Consider the following 15,877-nt stretch of genomic DNA (forward strand, 5'->3'; position numbering starts at 1 on the left):
GTAGCGCGGGGAAATGACGTCCGAAATTCCCGAAATGTTTGATGCTTTTGGCCCACAACTCGATACGTTCACGTCTGTTGGAGTTTTACTTCAGTATTTTCGTCGTAAGCTGCTTCAGTTTAAGTGAAGTAAGACAGTGTGGAATTTAGCTTTACATCACTGACCAAGTTAAGTTGTGTTGCGTTGCTTCTTTTACAAGAGCTCCACATTACTCCACTGTAAGTTTCACATATGTTGAAGATTAACAGCTTTTCCATAACATACCAAAAAACTAGTTGGATATATTTGGATATAGCAGCGTTTCAGGACTTCAAAGTTTCCCTCCTCTTGCCACACGCTTGCGAGGATTTCGCTAGAGTCTATCGCGACCGAAAACAGTTTCGCCTGAATCCAGTAAGCAACGCTTAATGTTTCATCAAGGCCCTATGAGTGACCATCATTTTATGTCTGTAGATGCTGTTCGGTTTTGTGTAGAAATCCAATAAATTGTCTGTTGCCGATGAATAAGAGCATCTGCCGATGCGTGCTTTGTGCAGTCAGTAAAACATGACAAATTGCACTTCCGTACTTTCGTGTGAAAATGTACATCGAACTCATATAATATCTCTAGATTTTAAATACGTTTAAGGTTGATAAATGTGTGAGAACATATTAAAAGCTTCGCTGAAAATGTGTGAATACAGCAGAAATAATCAGCAAAGTTACGATGATGCTTTCTTTAAGGTGGCTGAACACAGTTTTTGATACCTATTTTTCATTTACCTTTTTCTCTAAGACCCTTGATCCCTCGGTCGTCAAAAATGGCAGCAAACAAGTTAACAACACAAACTTTGGTTTTTTTGATGGTTAAGCTGACGTAAGTGCCGTTGCCATGGCAACATGAATAAATATAAACAGGCCTTTAAAATCGGTTTTGTTTATTTGTAGAAAATCTAGTCATTAGATTTTCTTTATAATTTGCATGCAACAAGCTTGTAACGATTCTCACAAGTTAACACCATTTTGCTATTAATTTAACAGAGCGATCTTTAATTATCCCTTGTTGAAGGTTCACTGGAATACCTAAAATTTCCTTTATTAAATTTTAATTATTTTCAATACTCCAGTTACTTATTTCCTAAAGTAGTTTCTTGCCAAATTTCGTGAAATTCTAATGGTTCTCGAGAAATAGACGTATTTCCGAGAGTGCAATTGAAAGGCCGCGTGCAAGAACGTCCCCTAGATTTTTCGGCCATTTTTGAAAGTGCTTAAAACTAGCTGAATTTTGGCATGTGGGCTTCGTTTCACCTGACAAACATTGCTCTGAAGTTTTTTTCGCTGGGTTGCTTTTCGTTCTCGAGAAATAACGTATGCAAAAAAGGCACACAGGTTGGAAAAACCGAGTGGTTTATTGCATACGCAATATCTCGAGAACGAAGCAAACTTTAGCGCGAAAACTACGGGACATTGCTTAACATACCTGAACGAAGCTGCATGCGAAATTTGGAGCGTTTTCGACAAAGTTCACCTTTGATTAAAATACCTGACTCCCTTTTCCCGCCGAGTCCTTCAAATAAACAAAGCCGGGCCTTTGTTATGATAAACAGAGCCGATCCTTTGTTATAATAGCCAAGCCAAGCCTTTGTTATAAGTCGAAGTCTCGCCTCGGTTTATTATAACAAAGGATCGGCCCGCCGCGACCGCAAGGACTTTGATTTTACTTAGAAAGCAGCAAAATGTCAATTTCACGCAGCTTATATAAGCTCAAATTTGTTGATTTCAGGTCAAAAGTGCTTAAAATGTTGACTCATGTTAACGCGCGACGGCAAGGATGTTGATTTCTCTTAGAAAGCAGCAAAATGTCAATTTTACGCAACGTAAAAGCTCAAAAATGTCGATTTTAGGTCAAAAAAGGTTTAAATATTGATTTCATGTTAACCCGTGACGGTAGGGATGTTGATTTCACATAGAAAACGGCAAAATGTTAATTTTACGCAGCGTATAAACTCAAAAATGTTGATTTCAGGTCTAAATAGGTAAAAATGCTGATTTCACGTTAACGCGTGACGGCAAAGACGTTGATTTCACTTAGAAAACAGCAAATTGTTAATTTCACGCAACGTATAAGCTCAAAAATGTTAATTTCAGGTCTAAATAGGTAAAAATGCTGATTTCACGTTAACGCGTGACGGCAAGGATGTCGATTTCACTTAGAAACGGCAAAATGTTAATTTCACGCAGCGTATAAGCTCAAAAATGTTGATTTCAGGTCAAAATAGGTAAAAATGCTGCTTTCACGTTAACGCGTGACGGCAAAGATGTTGATTTCACTTAGAAAACAGCAAATTGTTAATTTCACGCAGCGTATAAGCTCAAAAATGTTGATTTCAGGTCTAAATAGGTAAAAATGCTGATTTCACGTTAATGCGTGACGGCAAGGATGTCGATTTCACTTAGAAACGGCAAAATGTTAATTTCACGCAGCGTATAAGCTCAAAAATGTTGATTTCAGGTCAAAATAGGTAAAAATGCTGATTTCACGTTAAAGCGTGACGGCAAGGATGTTGATTTCACTTAGAAAACAGCAAAATGTTAATTTCACGCAACTTATAAGCTAAAAATTGTTGATCTCAGGTCTAAATAGGTAAAAATGCTGATTTCACGTTAACGCGTGACGGCAAGGATGTTGATTTCACTTAGAAAACAGCAAAATGTTAATTTCACGCAACTTATAAGCTAAAAATTGTTAATTTCAGGTCTAAATAGGTAAAAATGTTGATTTCACGTAACGCGTGACGGAAAGGATGTTAGTTTCACTTAGAAAACAGCAAAATGTTAATTTCACGCAACGTATAAGCTCAAAAATGTTGATTTCAGGTTTAAATAGGTAAAATATGGCGGCCGGAAAATAGTGTTAACATCTGGAACTTACTTTGGTTATCTGGGACAATGATTATCTGCACTGAACAAATAAACATCAAATAAGCACTTTTCCAAATACAGCAACGTCTTAAATGGCTAAAAATCACGAGATAAATACATATTTTTCGACAAACGCGATCGTAGCTTTATGTCACGCACCGCCTAACAGATTAACAAATTAACCCTTCTGCGCAACGTACGGGTCTCCATACATCTGCATGTCCGCTGATCCCAGAAGTTCAAAACACTACAAATCATGCCGATATGAAATGAAATCAACGCAACCTGGATCACAGATCTATGTTACAATCGATCGCTACTTGTTGGCCATTATTACCTTTAAATGAAAAAAGCCAAAACAATCTAGTTACCAGTTCGAGAAACGCGAGCAGAACGTGATCGCAATGCATGCCGGGAAGGGTCTTTACACCTCGTGCGCGGGAAAACATGGCGGTCGATACAAGACAAATTTTATCACTCTAAAACCAGTTCTCGCTTTCCAAACTTTGACACTAGCAACGCTTGGCAAATGGGCCACAACTCACGAGAGGGTATTTTTCTTGGGCAAGAACTGCTCTTGAACTTTGCTGCCTGGCTCGATCTGACTTCGAACGCCGATAACACGATTACGGTATATCAGCTACCTTCGAAGTTTCAGAACACATTTTGATTCTTTAAAACGTGCTGACGACTTACGGGTTTATCGAGGCTTTATGATGCCTCTCAACCACCAGGCAGGCACACAAGGTACTTTAACACTATGCTTAAGATATTAGTTGACAGAGCTCTAATGCGGCACATCTCTTTTTCGTTCGATGGTATTTCGTTTGCCGCTCGATCGATTCACGTGTTGTGTTTACGTCACAATAACCGGTGTAAACAATCTGTTCCCAGATTTCCGCTCTATATACTATTTTCCTTTGACTTTAAGACAGCTAAGATTCAGTGGAATACACTATAAACAGTCTGCCTCTTTGCTATTCAACAAAATAATAAGGTTTCTTTTGTTTTTTGTTCAACAAAAGATCTCCAAAAGATGCCGCTTGGAAAACTGAGCTTTTTGCATACGTTATTTCTCGAGAACGAAGAGCGCCCCAGGCAAAAAAAATTCAGAGCAATGTTTCTCAGGTACAACGAAGCCTACGTGCCAAACTTCAGCTATCTTTGAACACTTTCAAAATGCCCGAAAAATCTAGGGGACGTTCTTGCACGCGGCCTTTCAATTTTTCATTCAATCGCAATTTTTTGACTTACTACGCATGCACTGCATTTAACTGGGTTTTTTCGGTAACAAAGAAAAAGCTGAGAATTGCTGGGTTTTTTGCATCGTTACCTTTTCTAACACGTCTTTGTGATAAAAGACTAAAGCCATCAATACACTGCGTTCAATTATAGAGAAAAAATAGCACAGATAGTGCTGGTGTTGAGTAAATAAAATGACCGCTCTATTGACGGCATGTTTGTTTTTTGCAATACTTGTGCGCGCGCTGAATTACATCAGCAAAAGCGCGCGCGAAAACTGTGTTCGGCCACCTTAATCAACTCGAACAACGATTTGGTTTTGCTGGTTGAGTTATCAAAACTCCTTGTCTATTTTATTTTCGCAGTGTAAAATTTCACTATGTTAAAGAAGCACATATGATGTTTGTACTCTTTTGGCGTTTATGAAAATTGTGGCAGCATCTCAGCACAAAACATAACGGAAGAAATCTTTGTCAAGATTTGTAGACAATTGAAAACACCGACTAGGACCTGAGAGTGCACGCGCTGCAATATGCAAATGAGCTAGTTGTAGTTGAAAAATGGCTCTAGCTCACCAACGAGCACTGTAACGAGTCATTGTAGTCAACTAATCATAAGCTTTGCGTCAGAAAACATTGAGCTAATTTCTATTGCTGGAAATTGAATAAATAAGAAAAATAGCAGATACACTGTGGTCTTTTCTATTTTGCAGTCGGTAACCACGTCAAGAAATTTGGTTCAAACTTTTAATCAAGGATTTAGCTTTCTGTCTGAATCAAACTTAAAATGTTTATTTGTGTCCGACACAATGTACTGACTGTAGTTTAATGCGTGCTCTTATGAGTCTGGGCTCACAAAGATTTTACAATTACTGGGAATGCGTTCTTATAATAAGCATTAAATAATGCTAAAATGGGGCATTTTCAATGCCTCACTGCTCCTTAACGAGCATGGGCACCCCCCCCCTTTTTTATTTCAAAATTGAAGTTATCATATGATAAATATTCAGTGGACAAAGTTTGAACAAAAATCTAGTGTCAGTTTTTTTTCAGAGGAATTACCTTAAGGACGGTGCCTACTAATTGCAAAGGTTTTTGCGCCAGGTTAAGACCACAAGGAAAAAGTAGATCTTTGCAAGGGCTATTGGAATCCACAAAGAAAAATGGGGGTAGCCACGCAGTTTTTCGAGATAATTAGCCTTGAATCTCAACAAAAATGCTGATATCAGCATTTTCGTGGAAAAAGAAGGAAAGGATATTTCGTCACAGATTTCCATAGAATTCCCTTTACATACAGGAAAAGCAAACACATTTTAAAAGATCTTTAAACTGCATGGCAAATGGTAACAAAACAAAAACATTTTTGATATGTTTTTGATAACAAAATCGTTGCAAAAGCGCTTTCAGCGTATCTGACAGCCTTCCGCTGGTTCAGCTAAAATACAGTCTAAATACCTTTTGCTCACAACTAGAAACTAATCACGTGTTGAATAGACTTGCCACTTCCATTTCATAACATAAAATGTAGTGGTAACCACGCGTTTTTTAAAGTTACTGATCTTTTTTGAAAACTTTTACGGTCCCCGTTACATTTTTTCCCGTCACCTCCCCAGTAAGTAAGACATTTGCGTATCTCGCACTTGTTTTCCGCGCGCATTACGTCATCTGCAGGTACATGTTTACAGCTGGATTTCAGTATAATTTTCGACAGATAACAGCTAGGTTTTCAGCTGGAAGACGTAAACAGGTAGTTGTTAGCGATATGCTGCTATTCTGTTGTTCCTGGTTTAAGTACAGGTTCACTAAACTTGATTTGGTCACAGTAGGAAAATTTTGCTTTCATTTTAGGCGTGTACGTGATAGCGTAGTTGATTGCGTCAATGTGAACCCCAGCGCGCGCGTGGAGCTAAACCATGGCTTGCGTGATGCGCAGAACGTGTGCGCACTAACAAAAGTAGGCACCGTCCTCAAAATAGAAAAATTGTCCCATATCATGTATATAGGTGCGCGCGGATCCCAAGACTTACGGTCTCCGTCCCCGATTATGGCTCCTGATTATCATTAATAATAACAATAACAATAACAATATTAATAATAATAATAATAATAATAGAGCGGTTTTCAATTGAGTGTCGTAAAACCAAAACCAAAGTAATTGTCTAATTACTTTCGACACTCAACTGAAAACCGCTCTAATAATAATAATAATAATAATAATGTATTAAAACAATCCGCATAAAAACAGAATCACCTTAGTACATGTCTAGTCTGATAGACATGAGCGGGACGTTGGCATTTTCGGTCTTTCGGTTTTGGCTATTTTTTAGAATGGTTTTCCGGTTTTGTGTCGGTTTTTCGGTGTTCATTGCGGTTTGCGGGTTTTCGCAGTGTTCCTTCGCATTTGGTTTTCGGTTTTTGTGAAAAATAGTAGCGAGTTTACGAATTTAGTATCCGATGTGGTTTCTGGTTTTTCCTATTTGGGTTCCGGTTTCTCTTCGATCTCAGCGCCTGCACTGATCTCCAATAGCCGCGAAACGCAAAAGTTGTACCGGTTAGCTTCCTCTGTACAGTCGCACGTGACTGATTGATTCAACGCTCCAATCAAATCTCCAAACTTTCGGGGTCACCAATGGAAATACTAGATTAGGGACTTTCGATGAAATTCGATGAAATTATTGTTGTTTACTCTGTTTGCTCCACTAGTAACCATTGTATCAGATCGATTAGAGTTTTAATAATCGAGATGTGAAAATTTATTCGTTTTGACGGTTTTGTATGCAGTTTTCGGTCTTGATCGAATTTTTCCGCGGTTTCATGATTTTGGATGAATTTTTTCTACGGTTTTTCGAATTTTTATAGAGCCCATTTTCCCCCTCTTTGTTGGCGAGACGTCAGTTAAGAAAACAATCCAGCTTACTTCAACACTGTCATAATTGCTCACAGTACAGTCAAGTTCTTTGACTACGGTCATTTTTCCTTTCGATCTTTCTTCACGTCACGTTCAAAACAAAACTCTCAAGAACTAAGAACTGGGCCTGGTACTTTGACCGCTATGTAAATTCACATTAATGGCGCGGTACCGCAGACTGTGACCTTTGGAAGAGCAGTCAAAGATTCTGTTTTAATTGGTTTGCAAATATTCACTTTTAATTGTAATAATAAACTCAAACGCTTGAATGCGAGGACCAAAAATTAATTTCACAAGTACTCTTAAAAACAAAGAGGTTTAAAACGAAACAAAAAAAAACAGAAACCAGAAAACAGATTAGAAAACTTTGTGGACGTATAAGTTAACCTAAGTGTTGTTCTTATCTGACCGCGCGCAATCCTGTGGAGCGGAACACTCTTATCGCGTGAACCCGTAAACTGATCCCCCCGTTTTGTCGGTGGCTTGACTAAGAAGAAAAGAGACTTGACAGTATTCTTTTGGCAATAGTCTGGGACTCGGATCTCTTGAGTAGGTTAATTCGCAGTTCATGGCTATCGCGAGAATCCAGTTTCACGATCTTCCCAGATCTGATGTTGTACCATTGGGTAATTATGCTTCCGACTATCTTAAAATAGTTATTCGAACAAAAATAATGAGGTCTGAATATGTCGATTGTTTAAAGCGAAATGTGCTAAAGAAAAATGAGGAAAAGTATATCAAGCTATTCCAATGGTTCTGTTTTTTTGAAACTGAAATCGTCGATAGACGTCGTCAGTTGAATTGTTTTGCATTTTTGATTCAGTGGCAGTTCAAAAATGAGACGGGCATAAAACACACATCAAAATGAAAATATTGTTATTTTATGTCTTGAACACAAATACAATCTTATTTTCCGTATATATATATATATATATATATATATATATATATATATATATATATATATATCGACGCATAATGTGTCCTGTTAAAGTCCTGTTTGCGATTTTGAGTAAACGGCATTTTAGTTTTCCTAATAAAATTCAGCAATAAAAACAAGACTCAATATACTGTAAAGACATATCTCTCAGATAACAGATAAATTTGCATATTACATAACTACGTGACATGAGAAGACTTAAAAGCGCTTATAGAATAGTAAAAGAAAGACAGAAAATCACAAACCACATAGACAAATTAAACTTTGGTGAGTAGCGAATCATTAAGTCTGTTGGTGGGACATAGTTCTTTGATGAAAGCATTTCAAAAAGTAAGCTAACCAGTTTAATTCAACAAATTCAGAACACCTTACAGTGCGACTACTCCAACCAAAGCCGCCCGACAATTTTCCACAAATCTAACCAATAAAAATTATCGAGGTTAACAATAGTTTTCCAAGAAATTATCCAAGAAATCAAGCTGTACATTACAAAAGCAACAGATTTGTGGTCATTTCGGATAATTTGTTGGAAAACTGTTGTTAACCTCCACGATTTTTACTCATTGAATTTGTAGTAAATTTTGTCGGGGGCCTTAGTTAAAGTAGTCGCACAGTAAATTGTTCCTGTCGTGACACCCTTAAATTGTTCCCAGCACAATCAAATTCTGAACTACAACCATTTTTTCTTTCTCTTGTTCTTTCGCGTTCCGTTCGAAAAGAAGCTCAAGAAGTGGGCTTGGCAACGGTCGCAAGGTAAAATCGTGTGAAAGGCACGGTGCTGTACAAGTTCACTGAATTACAAAAAACGGTACAGCACAGTATGACTTTTGAAAGAGTATTCACGTAAATCACATAAAAACAATTTGAAGTCTGCATGAATGTGGCCAGTGGCATTAGTTGGCCGGAATTTTTCATTGGTTAATCTAATCTACATGCCAAGAAAGATTATGTTTCAATTTGTTTTCAACTTTTTATTGTGATAATTAACTCAAATGCTTGAATGGGACCCAAAAACTAATTTCACAAAAAATAAATTAAGTTAAATTAAGTAAGCTTAAAACGAAAACAAAAACCATAGTTAATGTGGGGAATGATTATGAAACCCTGTAAAGTTCTTTGTTGTATGTTTTTGTTCTCTTTTTTGGCCTTGACCGTGCCCAAAAACACAATAGGTTTTTACCTCTTACTGAGAAAATAATCAATAGCAACCTTTCGGTTTCGTAGTTTACGTGTAGTGTATGAGCGCAAAACAAAAGATTGTGCACGGTTGTGCAACATAAATCTTGCTCCGCTGATGTTTGCCAGGTTTCATAACCATTCCCCTCTATTAACCATGCAAAAACACAGCAGCAGAGATAAATCAAGTCAGAGAACGAGTTCTCTGCTGTATACAGTACGTATTAGCTTAGTTGATCACTAACCTAAGCATTTACTTTCTTTATTATACATTGTAGTCACCATCTGTCTTCTCATTGGCTAAAAGCCTACAGTTTAATTCCGGGAAACAGCGCAACCTACAGATTATTCACTAATCTGCTAGCAGATTAGTGAATAATCTCTAGGCTGCGCGCGCAATGCATGATTTCCAAGAACAATGTCAAGTTCACGAAAGAACATGGCTTGTCGAAAATAACTCAGTTCGGTGCGATAATGCGTTTGTTGTTATTTTCTTTAAAACAAGATATAATAAAACAATTATGAGATTCGGTTTTTGTGATATCCGAAATAATCAAGGTCTCGGTTAGTGTTATCAGCCTCAGCCTTCGGCTTCGGCTGAAAACACGTACCTCGACCTTGATTATTCCGGATATCACAAAAACCTCATCCAATAATTTTTTATTACCCATTCATATATGCAACCACGATTAGAGCACAAACTACAAGGGTCATATCAGTTGTCATTCAAACCGCGCACAATTCCGCGCGTAACCGCGTGCTCAACCAAACGCGTTTTTCGTTGTTGTTGTTGTTATTAAGAAGAATGATATGATCAAGGTGCATCACGGGTCACGATGCCAATAACTCGACGAGCTTTCTGTAAAGTGGAACAATCTACATTTTTTCTAGCAAAAATCGCGTAAACTCGTAAACAGAGCCTTGTTTTGTAAGTTGCTCGAGTAAGGAAACAAGAAGCGCGACAGTGTTCTCTTGACGATACCCTGGGATTTGAATTTCTTGCAGAAAGTAATTCCAGTTTGGGTGCCTCCCTGGATATCTTTAAATAGTTCTTCGAGAAAAACTAATAAGGTTTAAATAAATCGATTGCTTAATACGAAGTACGCTAAAGAAAAATGCGGAAAAGTTTAACTTAGTTCCGCGTCAGGTATTTTTAGCTCCAACAAGAAATAAGCGATGTATGTAGAGAAACAAAAAGATGGAACGATCGACGGAATCCAAGCTGTTTCTTACTTTAGACTTAAAATCTACTTGTTGCAAGCCCTGGTGGTTCGCTGCGACAATCAAAGAAGATACACATCGATACACCACCAACAAAACCACAATTATCCATAGTTTGATCGAATGACGCGTAACTAATACATTTCTTACTAGCCAGAACTGGGCATGTTTTCTTAGCCGAGCTTTTGCCCTGATATCGAACAATTCCAGTGTTTTCGTTTTAAATTGTCTGTGCAATTCACACATGCGCTGGCATGTAATTAAACGAAACTGGCAGCATCGATGGGTGGGCTCGGAAGAATCGTTTCGAGTTTCTGATTGGCAGATTTACAGTATGAATGACACGCCAAGAGTGCGGAAAATATTGGTATTTTATATCTTGAACACAAATACCGTACCGTAAATCCTCGAATTCAAACTTAGAAGAAGACTCGGAGCGCTTTTTCGAGGCGCTTAATCGAGGAGGGGGCGGGGGGGGGGGGGGGGGCGCTTATTTGATATTTCCAAATCGTGGTCAGATATGATCAGATTTTTTTGTAATATATGCATGTGTCAGAAGTCAGAAGTCTCGGAAGGATCCTGTTTCTATTGAAGAACTACGTAGTATAACCCCTTTAGCCATTCTAGGCCTGCTGCACAAGGCTGGTTGGGCTTTAGGCAATGAATCAGCAGATCTTCACTACCATCCGTTGCGACGGTCAATGTGCAGCGCTTGAATGAGTCGATAATCTCTTGGTAGTGATTGAACACGACCAAAACTATACATCCTTTGTTGTCTCAGCACTCTTTCATAAACCAGGGGGAGGGGAGGGGGCGCTTATTCGAGGGGAGGCTCTTGTTTTAAATTTTGGCCGATGGGAGGGGCACTTATTCGAAGGGGGCGCTTTTTTGAGGGGAGACGCTAATTCGAGGATTTACGGTATTGCCTCTTATATAGTTACTGCAATTATCTTGACGCAGAGTATCTTTAAATCAAGTCATATTTTGGATTTGAGGAAGCAACCTTGTTGTTTAACTTTTTCATATTTTAAAATTCAGCTAAAAACATAAGACTTGGCAAGGCGTGTCTGTCGAATAACTACATGAGATGAGAATATTCAATAAGCGATAAAAAAAAATAGTAAAGCTGGACACTGAATGGGATAGTTGTCAAACAAATACAATAAAATAGCAATCCGCATAAAAAGAATAACCTTGGTCCGTACTGGGTGTGATAGTTTGTTTGTCCGACATAGTTCTTTGGTAAAAGCATTTCGAAAAATAAACCATCCTATTTACTTTAACACTGTCATAACACCTTAAATCAGTGTTCACAATACAGTCAAACCTTTTTTGTTTCTTTTCTGTCGTGATCCCTCGCGCATCACGCTAGACGGAATGTGCAAAAAGAGGCCACTTTACGCTTTTTTCTTCACATTATGAATAGAAAGTTTTCAGACTTCATTGAGAATTTCTCTTGCTGTGTCAGCTTTTGCCATGCTTGGCTGTTTTCCAAGGGTAACTCGCTCAGCGAATCGATCCTCAGAATTTCAAAACAGGTCCGCTGAAACACAGCTATTGCACTGTTTACATATCATCAATTTCGTTTATTAAACACACGAAATCACTTATTTTGTCTCGGAAACATTCACCGATTAGCAACATGCTGCAAATATATGCAAGACAGTTTTGCTGCTGTTTTAGTTCCAGTTGATCTCTTTCTTTTTCTTACGGCTAGAATTGGCCTTTTATTTCAAAACCTCTTCAAAACCGGAGGCATGACGTATTGGCATTACTATTCCAATGTTGTGAACAAAATGCAGGATATTTTTGTCCTTCTCTTGTAACACGCCGTCCAATATGCTACACCAACATCATGCCTATATCTTGGTTGTATCGGTGTATGCCATTTTAATCCAAACTTCTACAGAATTGTAAAAAATTTTAAGAATTCTTGTAAAATATTTTAATCAGAATTCATTTTCGTGCTTAATCTTCCTTCGTCTTTCTCGCGTTTTTTGTGTATTAGCTTTTTGCCTGACTCCATACCTTTTCGTGACTTTAATCATGTCATGTCATCAAAAATTCCACTTGACATTCAAATTTACTAGTGCACACAATTTGATTTCTTCCTTATTTTGAATATTCTCTTTCTATGATATTGTTATTTAGACTCTTTGGCGTAGTCATGAAGCTTCGTGCCTCTTTACTCTACAGCATTTTTGTAACATTCTTATGTCTACAGCTGGCGAGAGCAAGTCAAAATCAAGAACCTGGAGTTGACAGAGCCCAAGATGGCGCTTCAGTGCCCGGTCATCTGGAACCACTTGGTTCAAAGAACGTGAAACATTCACTAGAAGTAATCCAAAGTTATCCTGACCCCAAAACGTTCTTTAAAACGTACGTGGTCCCAAGCAAACCAGTTCTGATTCAAAATGCAGCCAAAATTTCACCAGCTTTCCAAAAGTGGACCGACGAATACTTCTTGTCCCGTCCCGAGTCGAGCGAGGCAACAATTCAGGCGGAGCAGAGAAAGAAAGAAGAACGAACCACACCAGACAAGGATATTTTATTCAGTGAATTTGTGAAAAGCTACAAGGAAAAGAATATTTATATGGTGAGCTCTGTGCCTGAGTTTATGAGGTAAGTTCACGGCAATATTCTTTTAAGTTCAAACTTTTAACTGCCATATCGAGTTACAAGTGTTGCATAGTCATGTGTTACATGTAAGATGGAATCCTGTTCCAACGACAAATTGACGGGGTGACTCAGTTGTATCTCTTCAAGGGGCTTTGAAACGTTTAAGTGTAAACAGAGTAATAACCGCTAAGTCAGTGCCGCTATATCAGTTCTTCAATACATCAGTATTTGTAGTTGATCTTCGATATTCCTGGTGCTTGGTCCCAGTCCCCAGACAAGAGATTCCACGAGCGCGCGTTGGGTATGACCAATCTCATATCCAACAAGCGCGAATGGAATAAATGTTTTGCTAAAAACGCCCCCAATATATAGAAAACTAAACTAAAATACAAATAAATATAGCCCCAAAAATTGCACGCACGCTTTCCATATATGTAGAGCACAATATAGTTGCTCCCATACCACGATGGCTAATCCAGTGAAAACTTTTGATCCAGTGTCAAATAAAATCTGTTGCTTCCAGGACAAGCCCGTCAAGGCAAAAACACATTACCAAACAATCATCTGTTTGTGAACTTCGCTCGAAACTATGAAACTCAAGTCAGTATCTTGTACCTTGCATGTTTCCATGGATACGATCTTCCCCAATCATCTCACCCATGAGAAATTTGCTTTGACAAAGCTCAGCCGGTATCTCTAAAATGGCGATTAACTGAAAAAACTGAATGAAGTAAACATTTATTACTGGTTTCGTCTTTCACCGAGCTGCGTAGGAGAAAGTGACGTTTTACACTTATTGAGCTTTAAAATCACCTCACGCGATCTGCCTTTTGATCAGTTGTTGAAACCTCAGAGAAAGTGACAATGCAAATTGTTGAAAGCGAACGAATTTTTAGGGGAACGTCAAAACGAGCTCCTACTAAAAACTGTTTTTAATCGCAGGCATATTTTTCATTTTCTGTTTATGATCAAGGAGCGATGTTGTTCTTCCTGCGCCACTCTTATGCCGAGATATTACAGAAAGTGACATGCTGAGTGATGCAGTGAGTAAAATAACTTCTTTTTGTTCGTTATCCATTTAATTGTTGTCAGGTTCGTGGTGACCTACTAGTGTTAGACTTCGGAGCGAGCGGTCCGGAACTTGAAGGCTGCTGGGATCATCGTGTTGTGTGAGTGAGCGAGCGAGTGAGTGAGTGAGCGAGCGAGTGCGTGAGTGAGCGAGCGAGTGCGTGAGTGAGCGAGCGAGTGCGTGAGTGAGCGAGCGAGTGCGTGAGTGAGTGAGCGAGTGCGTGAGTGAGTGAGTGAGTGCGTGAGTGAGTGAGTGAGTGCGTGAGTGAGTGAGTGAGTGCGTGAGTGAGTGAGTGAGTGCGTGAGTGAGTGAGTGAGTGCGTGAGTGAGTGAGTGAGTGCGTGAGTGAGTGAGTGAGTGCGTGAGTGAATGAGTGAGTGCGTGAGTGAGTGAGTGAGTGCGTGAGTGAGTGAGTGAGTGCGTGCGTGAGTGAGTGAGTGCGTGCGTGAGTGAGTGAGTGCGTGCGTGAGTGAGTGCGTGCGTGCGTGAGTGAGTGAGTGAGTGAGTGAGTGCGTGCGTGAGTGAGTGAGTGCGTGCGTGAGTGAGTGAGTGCGTGCGTGAGTGAGTGAGTGCGTGCGTGAGTGCGTGCGTGCGTGAGTGAGTGAGTGCGTGCGTGAGTGAGTGAGTGCGTGCGTGAGTGAGTGCGTGCGTGAGTGAGTGAGTGCGTGCGTGAGTGAGTGAGTGCGTGCGTGAGTGAGTGAGTGCGTGCGTGAGTGAGTGAGTGCGTGCGTGAGTGAGTGAGTGCGTGCGTGAGTGAGTGAGTGCGTGCGTGAGTGAGTGAGTGAGTGCGTGCGTGAGTGAGTGAGTGCGTGCGTGAGTGAGTGAGTGCGTGCGTGAGTGAGTGAGTGCGTGCGTGAGTGAGTGAGTGCGTGCGTGAGTGAGTGAGTGCGTGCGTGAGTGAGTGAGTGCGTGCGTGAGTGAGTGAGTGCGTGCGTGAGTGAGTGAGTGCGTGCGTGAGTGAGTGAGTGCGTGCGTGAGTGAGTGAGTGCGTGCGTGAGTGAGTGAGTGCGTGCGTGAGTGAGTGAGTGCGTGCGTGAGTGAGTGAGTGCGTGCGTGAGTGAGTGAGTGCGTGCGTGAGTGAGTGAGTGCGTGCGTGAGTGAGTGAGTGCGTGCGTGAGTGAGTGAGTGCGTGCGTGAGTGAGTGAGTGCGTGCGTGAGTGAGTGAGTGCGTGCGTGAGTGAGTGAGTGCGTGCGTGAGTGAGTGAGTGCGTGCGTGAGTGAGTGAGTGCGTGCGTGAGTGAGTGAGTGCGTGCGTGAGTGAGTGCGTGCGTGAGTGAGTGAGTGCGTGCGTGAGTGAGTGAGTGCGTGCGTGAGTGAGTGAGTGCGTGCGTGAGTGAGTGAGTGCGTGCGTGAGTGAGTGAGTGCGTGCGTGAGTGAGTGAGTGCGTGCGTGAGTGAGTGCGTGAGTGAGTGAGTGAGTGCGTTAGTGAGTGAGTGAGTGCGTGAGTGAGTGAGTGAGTGAGTGCGTGAGTGAGTGAGTGAGTGAGTGCGTGAGTGAGTGAGTGAGTGAGTGAGTGAGTGCGTGAGTGAGTGAGTGAGTGCGTGAGTGAGTGAGTGAGTGAGTGCGTGAGTGAGTGAGTGCGTGAGTGAGTGAGTGAGTGCGTGAGTGAGTGAGTGAGTGCGTGAGTGAGTGCGTGAGTGCGTGAGTGAGTGAGTGAGTGCGTGAGTGAGTGAGTGAGTGCGTGAGTGAGTGAGTGAGTGCGTGAGTGAGTGAGTGAGTGAGTGAGTGAGTGCGTGAGTGAGTGAGTGAGTGCGTGAGTGAGTGAGTGAGTGCGTGAGTGCGTGAGTGAGTGAGTGAGTGAGT

The 15,877-nt window shown here is 40.5% G+C and overlaps 1 protein-coding gene across 2 annotated transcripts in view; it reads left to right on the plus strand.

Moving 5' to 3' along the window:
- The window catches only part of LOC110063051 (bifunctional peptidase and arginyl-hydroxylase JMJD5-like), a 30,960-nt gene that overhangs the window by 9,586 nt on the left and 5,497 nt on the right, over positions 1-15,877 (plus strand). Inside the window, exons 2-3 of one of the 2 annotated variants that reach the window (XM_020770009.2) lie at positions 12,612-13,009; positions 13,980-14,049. In XM_020770009.2, coding sequence (XP_020625668.2) covers positions 12,612-13,009; positions 13,980-14,049 — 468 coding nt within the window. Of the gene's footprint in view, positions 1-12,505; positions 13,010-13,979; positions 14,050-15,877 lie in introns of those variants that run through there. The other variant, XM_089282603.1, reaches the window with a different exon arrangement.

The sequence above is a fragment of the Orbicella faveolata genome, unplaced genomic scaffold (genome assembly GCF_042242905.1).
Source record: "Orbicella faveolata isolate gen_17 unplaced genomic scaffold, um_ofav_v1 contig_12, whole genome shotgun sequence".
Lineage (NCBI taxonomy): Eukaryota > Metazoa > Cnidaria > Anthozoa > Scleractinia > Merulinidae > Orbicella > Orbicella faveolata.